The sequence below is a fragment of the Ischnura elegans genome (assembly GCF_921293095.1).
Source record: "Ischnura elegans chromosome 13 unlocalized genomic scaffold, ioIscEleg1.1 SUPER_13_unloc_2, whole genome shotgun sequence".
NCBI classification, from domain to species: Eukaryota; Metazoa; Arthropoda; class Insecta; order Odonata; family Coenagrionidae; genus Ischnura; species Ischnura elegans.
The window spans coordinates 6,640,458-6,666,010 of NW_025791658.1; the positions used below are offsets into that span (position 1 = coordinate 6,640,458).

Genomic DNA, 25,553 nt, shown 5'->3' on the forward strand with positions numbered 1-25,553 from the left:
AAAAGGGTCGCGGATTATATTTGCCCAGTTGCCGGGGAAAGGGTCCTGGACCCCGCTAGGAAGGGTCATTAAGGGGAGGAAGCGACCACCTGGTCAGTCCCAAGCCGAAAAAAACTCCGTACGGGGCGAAAAAGAAAATCTCAAGCCCTTCGTAGAGCCAAAAGCAACTTCCCGCGAAGAAGCTCGGCGCGAAAAGGTTAAGCTTTGTATACTTCGCTTTGTTTACTTGAATTTTACAAAAATTCAGGGATCAATATAAATAGTTGATATAATTTTTAAAATTAGAAAACTATGGAAAAGATTTTGATTGGAAAAATAATTGCTATTTTATTACTGGACAGCATATTGTGAATATGATGGGTTGTTAAGGCATAGCTGAAGCAAAGAAAGGGGATTGTCTAGGGAGATTTGGAACGACTTATATAAAAATAAGTTGATTTCATTGACTAACAAATATAAATTGGTTTCAAAGAAGGATTTTTGTGATCTACGACTCACACTTATAGCATTTGTTTAATGCATTCAGTGTATTAGTATTCATCAAAGCAGCATGGATCTTCAAGAAAAAAATGTGAAAGCGATATAAATAGTGCATTGTGCCCTGTCACTCAAGGCCTCTTTTACCTTGTAAGAGAAGGTCTATGCTGGTTATGCCCTAAGGACATAAATAAAAGAAGTAAGCTGTTGATTACCTACACAATGGTACTTTTTGCTTTATCTACATTTTCAATGAGATATTTCTAAATGTAAATACCTTTATGCCCAAGGGCTATAGTAGGGTTTTATCAAATTACCAGTTTTTCTTGTATTGCCACCAAATAAACCCATTGCAGGATTAAATATATAAAGGAATAGGGAAGTACACTAGTGTTTCAAATGCATCAAACATTTTTAAAATTAGAGTTCAGAATAACATAATGTCATAAAACCACAGTTTAAACCCTAATAGTGAATACTTGATTCGAGATGACCGTCCGAAATATGGAAAAATTCAAAGGCCGCTAAAACGGGTGTCCATGTTGAATATTGGCCGTGACGTCACAAGGCAGAGGGCAGAAGTAGCAGAACGCAGCTTCTACACCGTTTAGTTCTACCACTATTATTGCATAGAAAAATTACTGAATTTGAGGATATCCATTTTTTGCTGTCATAAAATATCTTCAGAATATATATGTGGCTGCTTCTCCTGCTTCTCTTTTGAGTACATGACTTCATCATTGCATAATATATATTAATATTCATTTAAGTGTCAACTTCAAGTTTGGAAACAGTAGTGGGAATAGCACATTGAATCTTTAATAAATAGATGACGGTATTTATTTTTCGCTGGGTATATTTTGGCACCATGCCGTTTATCATGCCAAAACTTTTTTTGTAAGAACTAAGTCAAACTAATAAACCTATTTCAGACGTTTTCTGCAAGACTTATTCATTGCGTATGTATTCATGCCGGCCAGAACGTTCGCCCTTCGCTACTAGAATCATGGGATGTTAGCCTTATTTCCATGCTGGCTGGTTGTTGCAGTGGTTTGCTGTCCTGGATGGGTTCAAGAAAAGTTAATCTTGGTTGGGAGAAGGAAAATTCCAACGATTTATAAATGGTTCACCAAACTTTGATTTATTTATGGTCACTAAATTTTTGAAAAAGGAGTACAGGTTCAACACTCCATAGAAACGCGAGGTGTTAAGGCTAACAAGGGGTGACCACGTACCTTGCTCCGCCTTTTTCAATGCCGTATTTCTTTAATGGCCTTCGGAATTGTGAGCACATTTCTGTACTAGTAGTGGCTCTGTTGTATGGGCCTTAGTTAGGCTGTAATTAATTAATTTTCATGCGGTACTTTTCACAAGCCATATATAAATCCAAAATATCATCCATCTTTAGATGGGATAGGTGGGGGATGGTAGCATATATGACTCCCACCCTGGGGGCCAGGGTTCAAGTCTTCATCATGGCAGTATATTTTTTTGTCTTCATTGTGATCATACAGCATCAAGTTTATCATTAATTTTAATTGCAGCAATCATAGACATGAGACAATTTTTTTATCATCATAATGGCGTTTAGGTATTTCAGCAGTGTCATTTCAAACGCAGAGGTACGACGACTACAAGGGTTGGGTGCACTAAAATGTTAATTTTTTCTCTGCTTATACCGACCAACTTCCACTTTATAAATGAACACCACTCTTGCGAGAGCACATGCCATTAAAGGCTCGCGGCAAGCAACAATATGCGTACAGACATAATTAATAAGAACACAAAACGATTATAAAATGCCTTATTTCTCGAACACTTGTAATTCACATTACTCCAAAGGGAGTGTACTTACACAGTACCTATGTGCTAAAAAACCATTCCCAAATATAATTTCAATTAACAAATAGGATGAAATAAAAGTTGATAACCATGGACTGGGCGTGCTGGCGTAAAAAATACGTCAATCTTTGAAAACCAAGCTACTCCTGTACGTATGCTCTAGGAAAATCCACTTCTGTAGTACAACCCAGAATTTTGCTCAACTGAAGGCAATTACATAACCATATAATTGCAGTTGAGAAAGAAACTTACCATAATATTGCCTCTGGGTAATTGGCAGTCTTGCACGGGATTGAATATTTCAGTCGTTTGAGTAGAGCACGCAATTGGAGAAGTTCCTTCAGTCATTTCTTGTATGCATTCTATATTCTCAGCACAAGACTCTGCATTGTCGTCATCCGTCATCTCTTCTTTGATACTCTGTGGAGAAAGTAAAAGCACTTCCGTCATGCAACCCAGAATTTTTTTCATTTGAAGGCAGTTATGCTATGGTATAATTACAATTGAGAACAAAATTTACCATCATAATCTCTTGGGGCAATTGGCAGTCTTCCAAGGGAATGTATATTTCGGTCCTTTGAACTGAGCATGCAAACTGTGAAGTTCCTTCACTTGAATCTCCAATGAATTCCTTTGTTTCAGCAGAAGACCCAGACATTTCATCAGCTGTCTTGTCTTCATTGATACTCTGCGGAGAAAGTAGAAGTGATAAACAGCTCACCTCCATTAAAATCAACAAACAACATGGTTCCCACCAAAACTGAAATATAAAATTCACGGTTTTTTTCAGGTTTTCACGGTGTAGATGTCGTCAAATTCACGGACTATAGAAAAACCATTTCAGGCAGAAATATTGTTCGCATAACGATCGTCGGCCACAGGTTAACTAAAAATTTAACAAACGCAACAGGCACCATGAGTGCAAACATAGCAATGAAAGTGCTACCTCTTTGAATCATGACGAGTCGATTGGGCGCTTGAATTCATCAAGCGGGTAATTAGGGGGGGTGGGAAGATAGTTGTGTCACATGTTTCCGAGTCATGTGCCCATAAGTGGTTCAAAAAGCGAAAAAAACACCCCATATATCGTTTAAATGAGTGAAATATGCGGGCAATACGCACATTCACTGTCAACAATACTTAAGACCTTAAAAACCACGGTTATCTATGCTTCGGGAAACCGTTTTGATATGAATGATTTACGCAATGTAGAAAAATATATAGTGTACGATAGATGAACTTTTGAAATATAGCCGATTTTTCTTATTGTATCCCTTACCCTAGGATTGTATCACCTCCATTTTTGATTTATAACGTTTGAATACAGCAGACTTAATGAAATTAAATACATCATTATTAGAAAATAAACGAATAGAGAATAATGAAATGATTATCCGAATAAATATGTCCCGAATAATGAAGTAATGTTCGGATTTCACTGACGATGTATGTATTCAATGCTGTCATTTTTTTATATCTAAGGAAGGTTTATAACATCAAAACGAATTGATTACAATATATATATTAATACGGTTATGAAACTTGAATTGGAGAAAGAACCGAAGAATGTTCAACTGTCCCCGTTGATGTTATATTCGGTAAGTAATAGCAGTTCGATATATTTAACAAAAACGTAGATTCGATATGTGTCGAATGGAAGCATAAAAAGCGAATATATTTCATTGGTGCAGCATGAACAATGCTTTAATAAACATATTCATAAAATTTCTTCGGTTTTAACATCAATAGTAATAAAGATACGGAAATTAGCATATTTGCTACCATAATCATAACGAATTGTCAAGTATACTCACATGTGAAAATATAAATTCGCAATCCTATTGATTTATCTTCCCGTTTGGTCATCTACCCTATATTTCACGGTCAAATACGCCCGCGGATGTAAAATCCTCCATGTTATAGCAATTCGATATATTTAAAGAAAACGCTGAATCGATATATATCTAATGAGACACTACATGCAAAACATATTTCCGTTGGGCTTTGTGAAGAATACCAGGATGTACACCTTCACCAAATTTCATTGGTCCAAAGGATATAGAATCAAGTTATGCCAATTTGCGTATTTTCTATAATAATCGATTCGATCATTCGATTATACTGCATCTGTAATGTACAATTCGCAATGCTTTTGATTTTAATTCCGGTCCATGACCATTTACCATATAATTCCTTGTCAACTTTGCCCATTGATGTAAATTCCGATGTGTTATAACAATTCCATATATTTTAAGAAAAAGCAGATTCGATATATATCGAATGAGAGACTACATACAAAAAATGTTCCCATTGGGCATTGTGAGGAATACCAATGTGTACCCATTCACCAAATTTCATTGGTCCAACGCATATACTATTCAAGTTATGCCAATTTGCATATTTGCTTCAATAATCGATTCGATCTTTCGATTAAACTGTCATCTCCACTGTAATATCCGCAATGCTGTATATTATAATTCCAGTTAATAGTCATCTACTCTATAATTCCTGGTCAACAATGCCTGTGGATGTAAAATCCTAAATGTTAAGGCAAATCGGCATAATTTGGAAAATGAAGATTCGATATATATCGCATGTGAGACCATACACAAAACATATTTCTATTTGGCATTGTGAGAAATATCATGATATACCCATTCTCAAAATTTCTTTGGTCCAACTTATATAACAATCAAGTTATGCCAATTTGCGTATTTGCTATAATTATCGTATCGATCTTTCGATTATACTGACGTCTGTACTTTAAAATCCGCAATACCATTGGTTTAACTTCCAGTCTGCGGGTATTTTCTATACGATTCCTGGTCAACTATGTCCTTGGATGTTAAATCCTACATGTTATAGCAATTCGATATCTTTTAAGGAAAAGTAGATTCGATATATATCGAACGTGAGACTACATACAAAACATATTTCCATTGGGCATTGTGAGGAATACCAGGATGTACCCATTCACGAAATTTCATTGGTCCAGCGGATATAGTATTCAAGTTATGCCAATTTACGTATTTGCTATAATAATGGAATCGATTTTTCGATCATACTGACATCTGTACTGTAAAATCCGAAATGCTAACGGTTTAACTTAAAGTCTATGGGTATCTACTGTATAATACCTGGTCAACTATGCCCTTAGATGTAAAATCCTATTTGTTATAGCAGTTCGATATATTTGAAGAAAAAGCATATTCGATATATATCGCAAGTTAGACTACATACAAAACATATTTCTATTGGACATTGTGAGGAATACCAAGATGTGCACCTTCGCCAAATTTCATTGTTCTAACGGGTATACTTTTCAAGTTATACCAATTTGTGTATTTGCTATAATAATTGAATCGATTTTTCGATCATACAACCACAACCTGACTGACAACCACACCAAAAAATCAACCAAAAAATCTAGTTTATGTCAAGGGAATGTCATGTTCCTGACGCATTTGCAAATACCGAAAAAAAACTCAAAAGTTTTAGTCCCATAAGGCTCCCATGTCAATTCAAGTCGATATATCTCGAAAAGTAATCGACTTTTTAAAGTTTTCAGATTTTTCCTCCCGATGAATTTTTTTTTATTTTTACGTCCAATATTCCATATACCCACACATATCACAGTTTGGGCTGCTAATTTGTATCAATCACACAATCAGTGAATTAGTTTGCAGCTATTATAGGGAAAAAAATAACAATAGCAATAACTGATGTTCTTAATCTTGATGAATTAGGATCTTTAAATCATTTCACTACTATAATATAAAATACAGTCGTATCTCTCCGTCTGTCATTCAATCACCCAAAAACTACGGAAATAACGGGAATGAAATTTGGCAGAGATATCTTAAGGACACAAATGGTACAAATACCTAGTATGACTTAAAGTTAAAAATTGGGACCGTTTCAACACAACCTTTACATTCTCAGCAAAGGACCCAAACTAATCGTCAGCTGCCGCCTCCTTCTTGGATACCCCATCGAAAAAGTTAGTGATAAACCACTCACCTCCTTCAAAAGTCAATAAATTATTAATGCTCCAGATCTTGGCCAGGAAGAGAATATGATGGATAATATTTATGCAAAATAAAAAAATCAAACCCAAATCATTTCCTGTGCTCTAGCTATTTCATAAAACTAGAGTTTGTTTATTTTTAAACTAACTGTCACATTCCCTTCCATCACAGTACCACTGTATGGTGACTGAACAATGTGCTCATGTAAAACTCACTCCGAGAGCTTCGTTCGTTCGCGCTGTTCTTCAGACCTAAACGAGAATCAAGAGGTCCAGAATTTGCAAGATTTCAGACTATAAATTATTTAATATACTTAATTTTATTATTTATGGTGAAACCATCTAAGTAAGCAGCAGAGATAAAGTACACTTGTATAAATGAGATGGCAGCCAATGAAAAGGCTACAATCATGAAATGTAAAAAGTCAAATAAGCCGGTCATAAGTCAGTGTGGCAGTTTTCGCACAACCAGCTAGAACCGATATATCGACCCGTAGAACTAGTCTAAATAAATAAGTTACATTGAGTTAAGTTTTAACCCTCTTAGTGCCACGAGCCGATATATCAGCTTGAGTGTAGACCGGATTATCGAACTAATATTGTTGAAATAAATAAATTTATCCTTTATGCAATGCGTTAGCATATTAAAATCAACAAATAATTCCTTTTTAGTAAAATGAAAAAAACATTACACTGACATCTAAATTAGTAACTTCATACTGCGTTTTTTCATTAAGTGCCACATAAGTCTTAAATTTAGGTAGGAACTTTGAGGGTTGATAAACAAGTCTAAGAAAAGAAGTCAAATAGTGGCAACACCATTATCTCTCCTGTTGAAGCAACAGCACAAACTCTAATTGAATGGTATGATAGACAACAATGCATAGTGGGTCGTAATAAAAAAAGCTGGTCAAAAATCGCTGTAGTCTTAAGTACCTATTGACAAATAATTGATACTTTTTGCGATTGGTGTATTACAAAGATGCAATGAAAATGATGTACGATGATTCAGTCCACAATTTGTTCATAAGGCCAATTATATTTAAATATAAGGAAAAACTATGTGGGATAAATAATCACCAGGGCCAAGACAAAATTTTGCTACAGGAACATCTGGGGAAATATAGAATTTCTTTTATTATAAATAATGTTAAAGCTATCAAATAGCTGTGCATGAGGTGATCACGATTAAATATTGGTATTAGGTCTATAAACTAGAAATTTTGGTCACTGAAGTATAATAATATAAAAAATAACATTCACCAATATTTTTTTGCCAATTTATAAAAAACTGAGGCCTGACACTGTTATTTCCATTCTGTGTAAGAAATGAAGACTTCTCACATTCCAAAATATTTTCTCCTCACATAAGTACACTTTTCACCTCCTCAGAATTTTTTTGCTGCAAGGGTAACTCCCAGGGAACAAGGAATAACAGAATGTGATGTAAACAGAAGCCTGAAAAGGTCAAGCCGCTGGATAACTGATGTATTTCATGCTTGGCACAATACCAGACCTGGCATTTATTGTTGGATTCCTTTTAAGGACACACGAAAATCCAACCCAAGGAGATGTAGCATGAGTCAAGTGAGCTTTCAGATGCATAGCAGGGACATTGGATCTATGGATAGTCTATTGAAGCATTGTGGATGAGGGTTTTCTGGATGTCTACAGTGATGCAGATTTTGGAGGATGCACTTTGATGGGTCGTTCAACTTCTAGAGTCACAGTTAGGTACATATACAGGATGTGCGATTTTATAGATGAGGCCACGACAAGCTCCTGAAGCATCTTCGAAAATTGAAATTCGAGGTTCGAGGTTATCAATCCGACCTGACAACAGATAGCAGTCATAAACAAGTTGCCAGCGTCAAATTTTAATTATCTTTTTTATCAATCTCAGAAAAGTAAATTGTATCTGGCCCAAGTAAGCAAAACATTAAAAAATCTGCCAGACCATTTTTATTCCTCCTTTGTAGCAAAACAAGTGTAAATAATATGCTCTTACTTCTCCATTATTTCACAGTGACAATGCATCTTTAAAAACAGGTTTCTTCCTAGAAGTAAGGAAAACTGGTAATGTCACTCCCGCACACAAATCAGGAAATAAAATCAATGTAAGAAATTACAGTCCATTAATCACATCTCAGCCATTCCAACATTATTTGAGTCACTAGTGGTACAGTGGCGGAAAAAATTAACGCAAAGCTCGTTGGCGTCTGAGAGTGGCCAGTTCAGGAACTACTTGTCTTCCAAAATTTTGCCCTCGTAATGCTCTCATACAACGGGGAGTTTTAAAAGCAATATATCCCTTATACTGGGGAAATAATCATACCCCTCGCATTATGACAAGGCACAAAAGATCCAGCTACGAATTCTTTGCCATATTCTCCGAAGTATGCTTCGCCCTCGACTCACCTACAATGGAATCTAGGCCCGTATCCAGAAACCTCACTACTGCTAGATACGTCATCAGATGATGACGTAGCCGCTGTAGCGGCCGAGCACCGCTACGGGCACCGCTGCAAAAGTCTAGTGAGGTCCATGGCACACTACTCGCTACAAGTAATATGGCCGCCGGGTTTCGTCTGCTTATCGTCTCGCATTTATTATTAATAATTATTGATGTTTAAAGGGCTATAAGCTCATGATAATTATTTATTATTACTTAAAAAGATAGTAAGAATGCTTCAATAACCATATTTTATCCTAATGAGTAAATATTTTACCTAATTTAACTACCAATAAATACTGTCAACAATACCGTGATGAAACCTCTTAGGATTCACCGTTTTATTTGCAATTAACTTCTAAACGGGCCCTGTCATGCCTTGAAAACCATTTATAATTAAATACAAATAAATTAGGGACACAGGAATGTCTCGCCTTGATGCTTTTGAAATACTTTTTTTACGAAAATTAACCATTGTCAACGCAACTATGCTGAAACCTCGTCGACTTTGCCATTCTAATAGCTATTAACTTTGGTATAGACCGTGGCTTTCCTTGAAAACCATTAATATTATATATATATAAGTGCCCAAATAAAGTTGCAATCACCAGCTTTGTGTCTCTGATATCCAAAATTTGCGTAAAATACTCAAAGCGACAAAGTCGTCTTCCAGTCAGCTACGTCCATTCTCAGTTACTGCTAGTTTGAATAATTTCAGTTCCGAGCCATTGAAAACCATGTTCAATTACGTGAAAACTTACCTATAATGATTTATGCCGTCACAAAAATGATGAGTTAAAGTTTAAGGGAAGGGTCGATGGAAATGGCATATTGCTTCTCAGTCCGTTTACAATAGCACATGATATTCATCTCATAATGAATGTCACGTAAATCTTTGGACGTTGCAATACAATACATGTATCTATTATATTACCTCAAAGTCTAAAATATCCAACTATACCAATGCAATCGACAGTTGTACGAGTATATTTGTCAACCACAATGACGAATTGCGCAAGTGACACCAAGGATTATTCAGCAATAAATACCACCACAAGAATTACTGAGTTCACAAACTTGTATTTATTAACGTCGTAAAACTCACTTTCAATTCAACAAATAAAATGATCACACTTTACAAGAACACTTGTCCAAAAAAAAGTACTCACGAAGAAAATCAACATCAACACGACACGTACTGTTACTTCACAAATCTAATTAACACAAATTGCAAATAAAATTGTCCAGGAAATGTTCACACGAAGAAAATCGGGAGCGAATACACTAACTGTAACTTCACAAATCAAATTACACATACATTGCGGACACAAGAAGTCGGTAATTAGAGCGAAACATCGGCAGCGACGACCCGTACAACTTAATAACGGCACTATTTTTAAAAAATGCTCACTTTCCTTTCATTTCGCATTATCAACAATAATTGTAACAGATGAAACATTTTATTTAAAAAATCATCAATAAAGTCAGCACCGAAACTAGGGTGTCCTGAACAAAACTTGATGAGGTTACTCTTTTCCGCCCAGATTGGTGCATTTTCGGGGTGCGGGGTCTGGGGCATCGGCCGGCTTTCCCCGGCGGCAGAGCCGCCGAGGCCAGCCGGCAATCACCGGCGATCGACACTAGTCGAGACACTTGGTACACGTCGCGAGATTTCTGAACACGAAGATTTATCAGCATGTACCAGCTGGTTCTCAATGATAACTTTGCCGATTTAAAGGGACACTTTTCACATAATGAACGGAACCAGATTCACAGAAGAAACTTGAAGAACCAAGAAAATCCCATGGAACCGAGAATAAATTCCGTGTGAGATACCGCATCTCCTAAGACATCTTATTTCCACGAACACCACTAAAAAAGAGAAATTATATCAATAATTTCCATTCAGATTTTAAGAACAAGACAAAAGATTCTCCGCTGAAATTTCACAAATCACGGCCTAATAATGTGCTTACCTTCGTTACGCCATCGTGCCGATTAAAATTCAACCTCCACCTTCTTCCATGCCATAGCCTTTAAAGAAAGACTCACAGCATTGGTTTTCTTGCACTCCAATACAACTTTCCTATCAATAATTAGTTTTAAAATCAAACTCTTCTCCTACGCCGAGATTCTTCTTCCAACCCGTTTCCATTTTGCTTACTAACAAAGTCGCGTTGCGATATTCGTTATTCAATTGTCGCCCTTAGTTCCTCTCAAAGCCCGCATAGTAGGGACTCAAAATGTCGCTAAATTCGTCTACGTCATCAATCCAGCCCAAAATAAATGTGGCAACACTGCCCCCACCCATTTGGAGCGTTTTGGAGTAGTGAGGTTTCTGGATACAGCATTCAGCGGTGCGCGCCGCTACAAGCTGAAGCATGGTTTCTGGATACGGCCCCTACTCTCCTCGGGACATCATGGACACAGCCGACATATTGGGCATTGAGACTGCCTTAGAAGCCTATCGTTCCGGTGGTGTAGTAGGTATAGTATCATGCTTTGAATCAGAGGTTCCACCGATCAAGTCCCAGTGACTGATGACTTGATGCTGCACACACACACACTGTAAACATTTTTCTGATCTTAAAACTTCGAAATAGCTATCAATAGGTCCATAGGATGTTGCATGGCTATTGAATTCTTACGCGCTTATTTAATTGTTGAAATTCGACCACCATATTGCAAAACCATTTGGGCAGTTGACTGTGGAGTGAATTTTGCGAATGCACAAACGAAATTAGAACAGGGACTATTTTGACGTCTCGCATCCACGCATTCTCGCATGTGTTCTAGCAATTCACCGCTTTACACGACGCAATTTTGATTGCACCTTCGCACGTACGTCAGATTGCGCAATTCCGTGTACGGTGTAAAATGGCCTAAAAAGTTGGAAATAATTTAAATGGATGCTCTGTTAAAGGGAACGGAGGAACAGGCTTTTATTTGCTTTCTGTGCTACATTTGCTAGCAGATTTCTTACTCATTTCGAAAAGCTGTAGGTAGGTTGAAAAATCCACTACTAAATGTTTTATATTTTAAGATTCTCGTAGCACTACGGTTCATGAGGGAGGATATCTAAGAAACATAGGGCAAGAAATTTTTTTTGGCAGTAAGGCAATCTTAAGTAAGTCGATGCGTAAAGGACAAATGTCGTCCACAAATCAAGGAAAGAATGATAGTCTCATATTGATGTTTTAATTTTATACAGCTACCTAAACATAAGCCTATGATAATAAAATTAATGAAAGTTAAGGTTTCAATTTCATCTCTAGATTTCGTGCATTGGCTGAATTTCTAAGGCTTTTGGGGGCAAAGGATTGCAGCCCTGAGACAACAGTTACACCATTGGAAGGAGAGGAAGGGGGTTAGAACTACAATAGGATGTCATGTTCTAACTCTATCCATTACATGCACAATTCATGAATATTATAATACTGTACAGTAGAAATCATGTACAAATTTCTTCTGCTTCTTCTCGTCCGTGATTTGCGTTCTTCACTTTTTTTAATGATTCAGCGTCTGCCGCCAGATCAGTGTTTAAAGAAAATCCAAGTTTATCCTTTAATAAGAGTCCATTTTGGTTAAGAAACATATAATTAATTTTTATCCATGTTGGAAAAAACTTCCTTCTCAAAAAATGACTAGTGTTAAAAAAAAGTGAACCCAACTTATAGTACCAATCATAATTCTCATACTCGCCAGCAGAAAGGGCGTTAATGACTTTTGGCCGGGCCATACGATATGGCCCCTTGAGAATGGAATCGGTATAGGCCGTAATTTCGGGTCAGGCCATAAGAAACTTACGGCCAGCCATACGTATAGCCCCTTTTAGTAGAATAGCCTTGATGATATTCCTTGAAGGCCTGTGGCAAGTTTCACGAACATTCCTCCTGATGAATAGTCTAAATTAATAGCAAGTATTCTTATTTATTTTATACTTAGGTAAAAAAACACCAAAGATTTGTTCTTTTCTGGAAAATGATGAAACAAGTGAGAATTCCTTTTAATCACAAAACTTGCTCAATAGATATTTAAATTTTTTTTAACATACCACTGGCGTTACTAGGTATGATTGTCTAATTTAATTGTGAGGTAATATCAAAGAACACAATTTCAAATTAAGAACCTTTTTTTTACTCAATACTACTGTCAACCAAGGCTATGTACAATACAAAGATGATAAATGTAAAATAAAAATGGAGTTTAAATGGGATTCCTAGTGGCTACCATTCTAGAAGATATCACATTGAACTACCACGTATATTAGACGCAGAAATTTGTGATTGTAACATTTACTTTACTCAGCACAACAGTACAAATATAGTGAACCTGCTTTCCTTGATATATTAGCCATTAAAAATTCTGACAGCTATATTTATATAGTCTGGTAGATGAAACATTTAAATCAAACAGATATTCAAAACTAAAATCCCATCATCCATTTGAATAAAAAGTAAGTACAATGGAAGAATCAACATTTAGAACTATAATTTCGAATGAAAAAAAATCTCACCTAAGAAACCTGCATGCAGAAAAAAAATCCCAAACAACAAATTATTCATTCCATTCTGTACACTAAAAACAGTTTATTCACTAATTAATCTATTTGTTAAAATCCCTTTTTCAGTCTTTTTTGCACTAGAACATTAATTTTTTGCGTTGAATGCTTATTAAAATTATTGCTCAAACAATATTTTCATGTTACAAACTTTGAAAATGGAACATCAATTTCCGAAATGTTGGAATATAAGTTTTCCTTGTAAATAGCATAAATCTTAGAATTTCAAAGTTAAACCTAGATAAAAAGTCAAGAGCAAAATAAATACATAAATAAGTTGCTTTCGCGCATTACAGCCTGAGCCTGGCAACAAACAAACAGACCAATTTACAACTATCACACAGTTCATTATTTACCGGCAAATATCAAGGGTTTCGACACCTCAATTAATCATTTTGCGACTTCGTTTTATTCCCTGTAGAACCTCGACTAACACCCAAGTTACTATTCTACAACAACAAGCTACTATGAATAAAACTATACCGTTGCCGACCCACTTTCATAGCTATCGACGATTTGTAAACATACAATTGAACCTGATGACAAAACGTCTTCAGTCGTGATAATGAAACACCAACTGCAATTCAACTCAACTCCTTGCCAAGGATTCACAGATTGGTAAACAAAATTAGCGGAATGTTGGAGTCACTGTTCTGTCGACTATGGATTAGGGCCTTTCATACCCATTAACACTACTGATAAACGAAATGTAAACTCAATTATTTTTTTGGAAAAATCTATACTTTTTACGATTCACCAACTTCCGCCGTATATCAAACTCCAAACATTGTATATACAACGTATTTCACATTCTAAACAATCCTTGGGGTGAACGAAAGCACGATTCGGTGAAACTATAATGTCACCATTTTTTTTACTTTCATGAGTGATTTCTTTAGTAAATATAAGATTTACCAGCAGTTATGCAGTCATACAACATATTTTGCCCCTCACGACATCAAGTGATTGGTGGATTACAGTATTGAGTTTCTAAATTCTGTTGTAACCTGTTGAGTCCACCAATAAATAAATATTCCTCGATTTCACCTCTCAACATAATCACAACATTGACACTATACATTCTCCTAAACTTAATATGCATCGAGCTTTAAATGAGAAGAAATGTATTGCACTCACCCTGCAGTAATTTCTCGACAAGAGTATTCTCAGTTCTGAGTCCGATTCATAACAAATCTTTTTGAAATCACAGAATTCCATGAGCTTCTTCAAACATTGTGGACATATGGTGGTGGGCAGGCCATCTCCCGCAGCAACCTAATAGCAATCAAAACGCAATGCGTCAATGAGTTTCGGAATCGTAAAGGCATTTCCGTTGATAACATGGAATATAATAAGAATTATGACAAAGAAAATAAACAAAATGCTACTCGCAACTTACTCTTAAACCGATTAAATCATGTAGGGCATCACCCACAGTCATTTGGCTGGCCACCTTTGATGTGAATATGTTGAAATTACTGTGATTCTTCAGCATACAAAGCCTACATAGGATAGCTGTGGAACTCCTTTCCGACATATCCGAGAAAATAGCGGTAGTAAGACTCATTTTTTCATTGCAATCACTTATCCAATCCTCCGAACAATTCACTCGTCCACGAAATCGTCAACACAGCACTGAGAGAAATCTCGAAATCCTACGAAGAAACTACAAAAACTTCAATGATATATGGAAATTAAATAAATTTAGAATGCTAATAGTGGAAGGCAATTGCTCACAAACAACAATGACTTAAAATAAAACAAGAATAACATCGCAGATTATCGAACGGATATGCCTCGGCTTTCATTCTCTTTGTTAGTGTGAGACTATGGTGGACTATGGAACCAAAGATTCTTCTAGATTCAAGGTTTGCTAGTTACGATTTTCACCGCCAGAGACACACATTAAGAGGCCTACTATACGAGTTAGAAATTACCATTCGAGAAAAGAATAAGGACATTTCATTGAAGATATATCATTTTTGCGTTGATTGTTAGCAGAAAAATATTTAATTTGACAAACTTAATTTAATTATGCGGTATTGAACGGAATTAAAGCGCATTTCTAGTTGCCGCACGAGTGCAAGAATATACGAGCGTTTCTACGCGTCACTGACTGACCGTTACACCCAGTTTTTGATCATATATTTCCCCTTTGACTAAGTACAAATCAATTTCGGAACTTTCTGGAGGATTCCACCAAAAACAAGTTATTGAAAGCATACACTGGCTGTGGTACCACCCTGTGACCCCAGTAGAACCGGAGATTTTAAACTTCAAAGTCGTCGTCACTGACTGACAAAAATGAAACTCCATTTCTTCGCATTGCTCTGAAATTATGCAAGATAATGAAAATCCCTGAAATACGTAAAATAGTTCTAAGTGTTGCCCAAACGTATGCAAATTCGTGACTTTGTGTAAGCAATGGTTTCCTCTCTTTGGCCGTAAAAATGGAGCGTCACTGACTGACGGGAATTGTCACTGACTGACACATGTGATTTGATGCGTGATAACTTTTCTTTTTCATGGAATGAGCATTGCAAAATATTTCTATATTGAACACAGAAATTTATATAAAAGAAACATAACAGTTCCAAAGCCAGGAGTTGTGTCCAGGGGGTCCGGACCCCCCCTCTCCGGAAATATAAAAACACAATTTTTTTCCTTCAGAAAAAAGTGTTAAAATTAGTTCCGAACCCTCTACCTAGTACCCTGTTTTTAAAACATTTTCCCCCTGTGTTAGACCCCCCCCCAACGAAATTCCTGGTTACCCCACTGAAACATAAGCACATAGTATGTATTTTATCCACTACTCTTGCTTCGATTTCTATATTCTCGCTTATAATGGTGAGTACTCCTAGCACTGATCTATTGCGTAAGGAGACATCTTAATTATATTTATAGCAACTAACTCCACATGGTGAACAAAGAGTGTGTTCCGTATGGGTGAAATGCCGTTCCACTGTTAGTCCAGCATTTCATTGGAGGCAGAAATGCCGTGTACAGGGATCTCTGCAAATTTTATTTTCATGCTTTTTTAATTACACACTCACACTGCATTTATTACAAGAGAACCCGACTTAAAAGCTTCCCAGGTCATGTTTCTGCCTTTGCCCCCAACTACATCAGCACCACCCTTGCCATGATCTGTTACGACTTCATTGCCGCTCTCTATTCTTCCTGTTTAATTCCTCGCATTCACCTCTTTGCCTTTTCCTCTCACGATGCTCGCGCTGTCTCTCTGCTCCCGTCTTTGCCATCTTAATAAATCCTAACATATGTTACAATTAAGGATATCAGATCTCAACAATCATTCTGCTCCTATGTCCCGCTTTCACAACAAACGTACCGAAGCGACGCGACGACAATGAAGGTGACGGTGCTACGCGGCATGCCGAAGTCAACAATTGGCAAAAAAATAAAATACTCCGCTGCATAAACAAACAATTTACCAAGAACAATAAAACTGATATAATATTATTATTCGAGGAACATATTATGCCACGAATTTACCCAGACGGCACGGAATCCTCCGTATCTAATTCGTATGCAGATAGTATCAATTGACAAAAAGCGACGAAGCGATAGTCAATGGATACTATCTGCATACGAATTAGATACGGAGGATTCTGTGCCGTCTGGGTAGTGTACCAGTCGGGGCCAATGAAGCGTACGCACCAAAATTTGAAACTTGAGCAATACAAAAGGTTAAAATGTCAGTCAGTGACGGCCCTCAGGAACAAAAACGGTGAATGCTGGGGAATATTTTTATTCTGATCTTTCATCCTTGGGATGGACTTGATTTGGATACGAAACGATTTATCTCCCGCATCCCTCGATTTTGGTCAGCGGAAAAAAATGTATGTCAATCGTCACTGACTGACACCAAAACGACGCACTGTTGCGTTACATTCCTCTGCGTGAACATGTGACTTTCAAGTATTGATGAAATGGATTGGTAAGACACATTCATGATTGGGGAGAATGGTTAACTGGAAATTTTCACAGAAAAATCTTATCTTAGTTGCGAAATCTTCAGTAATAGAATGGCTCTGTAAACGGAATCATTTGCTCACATGATACGAGAGCTCAATTCCGCGGCGTTTTCGTAAAAAATGGTTGCAGTATGGGGAGAAACAGGTACGGATTATTAAAATTTGGAATATTTACAACATGTCAGGACTTTGAACGGTCCATTTACCTCAAATTGAATTTTTGAACCCTAGTATGACAGTTACGTAGAAACGCACGTACATACGGCCTTGCAGTTCGACTAAGTGGATAGGTAACAAAATTTCTTTGATGAATCATATGAACTAAATTTTTCAAAACAGCCATAAAAAGGCTAACTTGATTACACTCAATAATATATTAGTTATCTTGCGAACGCAGGATTACGTCATTTTTCATTTTGCACACCCGAAGAAATAGACATTTTGAAATACCCTGCAGTGGAGTCCTCATACGGATTATTATTATAATATAAATATAATTTCAATTCACGAATTGTATAAATTGAAAGAACAGCAGTAGCTCTAAGGGTCGGCGAAAATTGAAATAAAGCAAGCTTCCTCTCGAGAGATGACGTATAATGATCACTATCATAAAGAACCACATTTGAAAAAACTTACGAATACACCATTTTACTCTGGTATTTCTGATAGTTGAAAAGAAATCAGAAAAAAACTTGCATCATAAATAGACATAGATATACGGTTCCGTTTGTGGTTATATCGTGTTTTATGAAATTGAAATTTTTGCAAAATGCACTTCTTTCTTCAATTAGGCAATGTTGTCTCACATACATGAACACAGGCGAATTCGGGATTTTTTCCTGGGAGGGGGGGAGCTCAAGGGTCTGACACGCATACGACATCAATTGCCGTCATCAAATTTGAGGTTAAAAAGAACTTAAAAAATTACTGCACGAAATATTTTCTCTTATTATTACGATATGAAAGTTATTAATATGATGTTAAAAGATTGAAGCTCCGTCAGTGGCGGATACATATGGCAGGGGCGCAGAGGGTGCTCAACCCCTCTTTGCGGGGATGCTCGCATTGCCGAAAATAGTAGAATTACAATTCTAACCTTTTTATATCATAAGACAGCATTGATTTTGTATATATGCATATAATCAGTTAAAATAAAACTATCTTAAATTTTGCATGTAACTTGGGTATTTTTCATTACAATAGTTGTATAAGGACTTCAAAATATCGTACAAAAATTACTGCACGAAACACTCTCTTATGAAAGTTATTAATATATTCTATGACCGCGGTCCCTTACCTCTAAGAGGGGTTATATAAGACCAGGGATGCCAACTTACAAAAAATATTGGGGGGCCTAAACCGGAGATCTTACCCCGGGAAGTTTTATAAGTAGTGAGTTTTAAGTTTTTTAAGCATTTTAGAAGAGTCATCTGATCATCATTAGAACCCTCATAACTCCAATCTCGATATCTGGACGCTCGATAAGCCTGAAAATTTTTTTCCTCACTCCCATAACGAATTTTTGAGGGGGCTCGGACCCACTCAGGCCCCATGGAGTCGGCACCACTGCACAATATAATATTAGATTACGATATCGCCAGTTATGGATGTTTACCCTCACGCGTTTTCTTTGTATACCTTTTACAAATGGTGCCTCAATCAGCATGGTAGCTGACAATTTCATGGGCTTCTGTGCAATTATTATCATCCATACCTTACAATTGAGTAGATATGCTGTCTCGGCGCCGGGGCCAAATTACCTGTGGCCACCCATGACTCACACATTTTCAGTGAAAAACTTCAGCGGCTGCGTATATTTGGCAACGTTCTGTTCGCTTCTCTTCCCTCTCTCGGCACTATCCCCACCCCGTTAACGAAACCTTCCCAGAGTGCCCGCGGGCTCCACGAAAGCTCACCCGCCGACATAAAATGGACAGATTATTAGCTAACGTAAATATAATAATGTTAATATAATAATAATAACGTTACATTTATATTAGCTAACGTTATCGCCAGTTATGGATATTTACCCTTAGGCTGCGGGGCCGTTTTTAAACGCGATGTATGCCGACTGCGAGGAAAACGTTTTTCAGCGTTTGACCACCGCTCAATTAACTACGGTAGTTTCCCAAAGTTTTTATCACTATCCGGGTTGGGCACAAGTGCACTTTCCCTCGCTCTAGGGGATGCTAATGTGGGCTATCTTCTCCAAGCCATCCCTCCTATCAGGGTGGCTTCTGGTATTTCCTATTTTTTATTGATTCCTTCGTCCTCAATACTGTTAATTTCCTACGACTAGTGCCTTAATGTAGGCCCATCCTTTGGTAAGAGAGAAAGAAAGGTTTGCCTGGATTTATAAGGGTTCATTCCTAGGTATACTCTTAGCAAGGATAGGGGGAAGAATGTTTATTGGTTATCTCCCGCACAGGCTGTTAGCCAAAATCATGTACTCCTTTAGCGAAAGGGTAAATGACAGACAATTACATACGAACTGCAGATGTTGACATTCAAGCGAAAGAGGCATATGTTTCTTCATAATCAAGTCCTCTTCTCTCCCTTGACGACTGATCGTGCTTTGTATTTTGAATTTGTTTCCATTTTCATCTTTCTTCTCCTTGGAGGTTGGAATTGCATCAATGGGTTGTCTTCCTTCGGGAAATTCACAGAATATCCGAGTTTTATTTCCTTGCAGTGATGATATTTCCTCCATGGTGGCTTACATACTTCCATAATTCCTCCGGAGGGTTTTGTAGGCCTCGGTGGCGCCGGAGTGAAGTCCCCAACTGCTAATCTAGAGGTCGCGGGTTCGAATCCCGCCTGGGTGGTTTACCGCCATCAAGGTTATGTAATTGTCAAACAAGTTAATTGTAAGAGAGGACTATCTAGTCCTAAATTCGCTCGTGAAGTAAATACGACATTATTACTATTATTTAAAATATATTTTCACAGCATTTTTGCTAGTTTTAGGCGAGGTACGGGTGCCACTAAGTACTCTCGTCTTTTTACTCTGTGATTATTATTATAACACAGTGGTGCATCACTCCTCTGCTCCACTTATTCAAATATGACTGGTACATCACTAACATACGTATAAACTCTTCTCGGAATACCGCGCGGGTAAGATTTTGTAAGAGCGCCGACGTTTCGGGTACCGACTCGTTACTCATTCTCACGGCTACGTTACGTTATTTTTGTGTAGCCGTGAGAATGGGTGACGAGTCGGTACCCGAAACGTCAGTGCTCTTACAAAATCTTACACGCGCGGTATCCCGAGAAGATTTTATACATATTGTTCGCCGAGAAAGTGTAAAATCTTACATCATTAACATACTCTACAGTTGTTAGGTCAATTGCTGCCAGTTTATCATTGACTATATTATCTTGTACATACTCGTTCAAATATCATAGTGTTGTATTTTTACCTCACTGTAGCGATCGGTAAAGCGGCTCAACTCTCCCCAGTCAACCCCCATGGCAGGGGTACCCCAAGGCATTTCCTATCGGACTGCCCACTTCCTAATGCTGCCTTCCTGCTCCACGCAGTTAATACGCCCACGGCAAGTGCCAAAATGGAGGACTATCTTATGGTCATAAAGATAGAAAAACGGCTAGCCCTAGAGTGTAAGAGTTTACTCTTCGAAATTCACTCGCCTCGGCTAGAGGGGAGAAAATTTCTGGGTTTCCTCCCGATTTGGGGCTAAAATCATGCACTCCCACTGCTAAAGGGTTAATGGCAGACGATGACGAACATACGAATACATACATACGAACGTACATGTAGAATACGAACTGTAGATGTTGACATTCAAGCAAGAGGGACATATATGTTTCTTCGTAATCAAGTCTTGTCTTTGAGCACATTGACCGATGACTGATTTTGTTTCGTATCTTGATTTTTTCCATTTTCATCTCTCTGGTGTGCCATATATGGCACATCTTATTTAATTACTTGCACTGTGTGTATTATTCTAGATACTGGCTTGAAATTATAAATCCCTATTTCCTGTAGTCTGCTGAAAATCATGAAGTCCAATGGCTACCGCTACTGCGCAGCACCATTATTTCATGTACTCATATCTATGTGAATGCGTCAAAAATTTATTTTGCTATTTTTACATTTTAACATTCTTATAAATTGTAGTTCTAGCAAACATAGGCAGCCAAAATAATTGTATAATTGATAAAATGTGTGTATACTATGTTTCTAGTCGTTTGAATAACTCAAAAGTATTTGTTTAAGGCGTAAAAGTTGTTATAAGTATCTCTGCCTGATATGGCACACCTTGCAGTGGTGATCCTTTTTAGTTTTCGAGTAATTTCTTCGTCACAGGCCTACTGATATGTAAGCAACCACATTGTTCGATAGTGACGGTTTGATCCCAGCACCGTGATTTAGTGCACTTCGTTGCAGAGGTGTGAAATATTTGTTCTGCATAGTTTTTGCTTTATTTTCCCATTGAAGAGGTCCTTCCCTTGGGTACAAGTAGCCAAAGCATATAAGTGAGGTACCTCAGTGTATACACAAATAATGTTGGTTTGAATTATTCAAAAGTAAATATTTTATGCATGGGCAATGATTATAAAATTAAGTGCACATGTTTGTTGCCATTTAATGTGGACAATTTTTCGGATAGGTGAGGCCTGCATGTACCTACCTAAGTTGTTTTTTTTCATGGTATCAGTGGACTATACCCATATTATGTTACTCTTCAAACTCCTTTGTGGATAACAGTGCTAATTTTTCCTATCCTACCCCTCCAATGTGTAACGCTGCCTCTACAAATTAAACCATCAGTTCAAATATCCTTGAACGACATTCCCAATACGTCGATGACCCCTGTGACGTCACCAGATCACTATTTTATCCGCGAGATGGATAAAAAGAAGTAAATTTTGTGGCATAATTAATTGTAACATTGTAGACGCAGTGATTCAGTTACATTGAATTAAAATAGAAGATTGGCCAACATGAAACACTCCTCGCACCTTTTCGTGTTCAATTTTACCGTATTTATTACGCTTGGCGAGCAAAAAACGTAAACAGGTGCATTGTAAATGCTATGTAGCTTTTGGATGATCCCATCTATCCATTGTTACCCAACATAGGTTTTTAGGTGACCTCCTCCCCCAAGTTTGTATCCAATGCCTTCGAGGTTACATGATAACATTGCTGATGCAAATATTTTTTACAGAATCAATCAGAAACGGATACAGCAGCTATTATTGATGATTTAGCAATCTCTAGAGAGTGAGGATGGTTTATATTTCTCTGATGACGAGGAAACGTTTTGCTTTGAATCTGAACCAGATGTGACAAATGAACCGGATTTGAGAGATGAAGAGGAGCTGATAAATATACCATCAACATCATCAAGTCCTTTGACTGAAAGAAGCGGTATTCCCAAATACCACAACACACTGAAAAAAGGGACGAAGCCAATCGGTGTGCTGAAGAGCCTTCTGTGGGTGCAAGTGCAAATGCAGTACTTCGTTTCCGCATTTCAATTCCACAACATAAATACTATAATTTGTTCTGTGACAACCACCACACATCACTGCCTTTGGTGGTTTACGTAAACAAATGAGGAATTGAATCACTGGGGACATTACAAAGAAACAGAGTACAATGTCTGAAGCTCTCCTTGGAAATAGATTTGAGAAAAAAGGGACGTGGAACTTTAGATAAATGTACCACGACAGAAGAGGATGCAGATGTGTCAGCTGTGCAATGGATGGATAACAAAGATTTCATCCTTCCCTCAAATTCATTGGCCAGCTACCATTCAATCAAGTCTAAACAAAAGAAAAAAACAACAAAAATAAAACAAAAAATCATGAGAAAAAGAAATCATACTTCCCACAAATAATTATGATTTACAAACATCACATGGGAGGAGTAGATCTCCTACGCAGTATAATAGGGAGATTAAAATGTAATAAAAAGTGGTATTTTCGCCTATTCTACCACCTTCTTGATGTCATTGTGAGCAACTCAGGGCTATTATACGGTCGAGTGCTCATTCATAAAGATATCGCAAAATACACATCTCTAGCAGACTTCAGACCTGAGCTGGGGATTACTCTGTGCAAAGGAGCACGAAAATAACTTTTTGCCGGGGTCTCCCAAGGTCACCATTCCTGGCATTGCTTGCACAGAAAAGGAAAAAGGCAGTAATCCTCCATCAAACGATGGCAAAAATTGCAGAAGTTATGCAATCCGCAGCACAACAATACGCCATCAGTGCTCTTCATCCTAGCGAGGGAGGACAATGGCCCATTATATGGATTGCGGGATGCATAATATGCAGGAGTTTTCCTGGTACTTTCCGTTGCTAATATCTCGAAAAGTATTGAGCGTTGGTGGCGGAACAAAAACTACACCTCATGCGTAACCATTTTCTATTATCCAAACAATCCAAAACGCAACTGTAACTTTTTCTATATCATAAGATAGCATTGTCTTGTACGTGTGTATCATCAGTTTAAATAAAAGTATCTACAATTTTGCACGTAACTTCATTATATTTCATGGCGATAAAAGTATAGGCTGCTTACAGTGGCGCCGACTCAATGGGGCCCGAGCCCCCTCAAAAATTCGTTGTGGGTGTGAGAATAAAATGTGTCAGACTCACTGATTTTCCCCGCAGTGTCCAGATATCGAGATTAAAGTTATCAGGGTACTATTGTCGATCATATGACTCTCCTAAAATGCTTAAAAAACTTAAAACTCGATACATAGAAAATTCCCGTGGCAACACCTCCGGTTTGGGCCCCCCAATATTTCTTCTAGCAATTTCTAGCCATGAGTGGTCATCCTTATAAAACGCAACACTCCTATACACGTACGTAAGGCTTTGCTGCATAATATTCAGGATATGCTAGGTGTTTCATCAGGAGTTTTGTAATATGCAGCACATCAGTGGTTTATTTTTTACTGGCAGGACAAGAAAATGTATGTACTGTGGAACATCTTGATAAATGAGAGTTTAACCTGGATCCGCCCAAAATATTTTTTTTTAGATTAATAATTCATATTCTAGGGGAATGGTAAGAGTCTCATTTTTACTACATTCTGAAAATATTTCGTTGATCGGTTGTGTAGTTTCCGAGATACAGGGTGTGACATAAATGTCACATTGGGCGGATCTGTTGTCTTTTGGTGCAAGGTAATATTTCCCCAGAAAAAGCAAATATTTTTCGCATTTGAGCTGCACTGTTCATTTAAATGATAAAAAACACTAGAAAAACATATTATTAATTACGTACACTATTTTCAAGCTTTTGTTTAAATTTAAAGTAAATTGTTTAAAAATTTAGCAATAATTTTCAGAGTTCCATTGCCCGCGATGCATAAATTTTTCGATGTAAATTGTGATTTTTTAAGATGTAGAAGTGTTTTGGATTTTTTCAATGCTATTTCACAAGTTTGGGGTATATTTAAATTTATAGTGTTTATATTATAAACTTGTCAAATACACATCAAGAAACATTATTTTAAATTTATGTATAAATTTAAGTTTTCGGCAGTAGTGTTATGAAATTACAAAACCTTGAATTGACACAATCAATGGATTTGTTGAAGGTACATTTAAATAATATTTTTACATGGCTAATAAGTAAAATAGTTGAAAATGCATTTCCCAATTTTGGAAAATACGTAGAATAAATATACATGTTTGAAAAATATTCTCACAACATATAAGGGTGTAATACCTTATAAAATTGAATTAAATTTGAATCAATTTGTTTCATATAAACTTAAGATTGCTTTAGAGTTCAATGCCGGTGTATACGTACCATTTTGAGTGGTAAGTAGTAAAGCAATATTTGTCCATATTTCATGCATCGCATGCAGTGCATTTGACGGAAGCGCAATGTTCTCCAGCACGGCGACGCAATCTTTTGAGACTAATTGATCATTAGCATCGTAACATATTTCACTGTCTGCCTCTGTTGAAAATGAAGTAGTACGGCGGCTATACTTGCCTTTGCATCGATGTATGGTCAGTAACGTTTGCATTATTACACGCCTGATCTCTAATTGTGACATGCAATGACCAGATTTCGCTCGCGAACAGATTGTGAACAGCTTCAGATTGTGAACAGCTACATCCAAAAGTCAAGGAAAATATTCCACCATTACCACCAAAACTGATTGTCCTCCGCCGAATGAATTACATGCAAGGATGGATACCAAAA

The 25,553-nt window shown here is 37.2% G+C and overlaps 1 protein-coding gene across 1 annotated transcript in view; it reads right to left on the minus strand.

Moving 5' to 3' along the window:
• LOC124172762 overlaps positions 1-25,553 on the minus strand; it is a 76,410-nt gene that overhangs the window by 11,241 nt on the left and 39,616 nt on the right. Inside the window, exons 7-10 of the mRNA XM_046552250.1 lie at positions 14,759-14,977; positions 14,497-14,634; positions 2,840-3,007; positions 2,572-2,739 (exon numbers count right to left, since the gene is read on the minus strand). Of these exons, the coding sequence (XP_046408206.1) occupies positions 2,572-2,739; positions 2,840-3,007; positions 14,497-14,634; positions 14,759-14,977 (693 nt within the window). The remainder of the gene's footprint in view (positions 1-2,571; positions 2,740-2,839; positions 3,008-14,496; positions 14,635-14,758; positions 14,978-25,553) is intronic.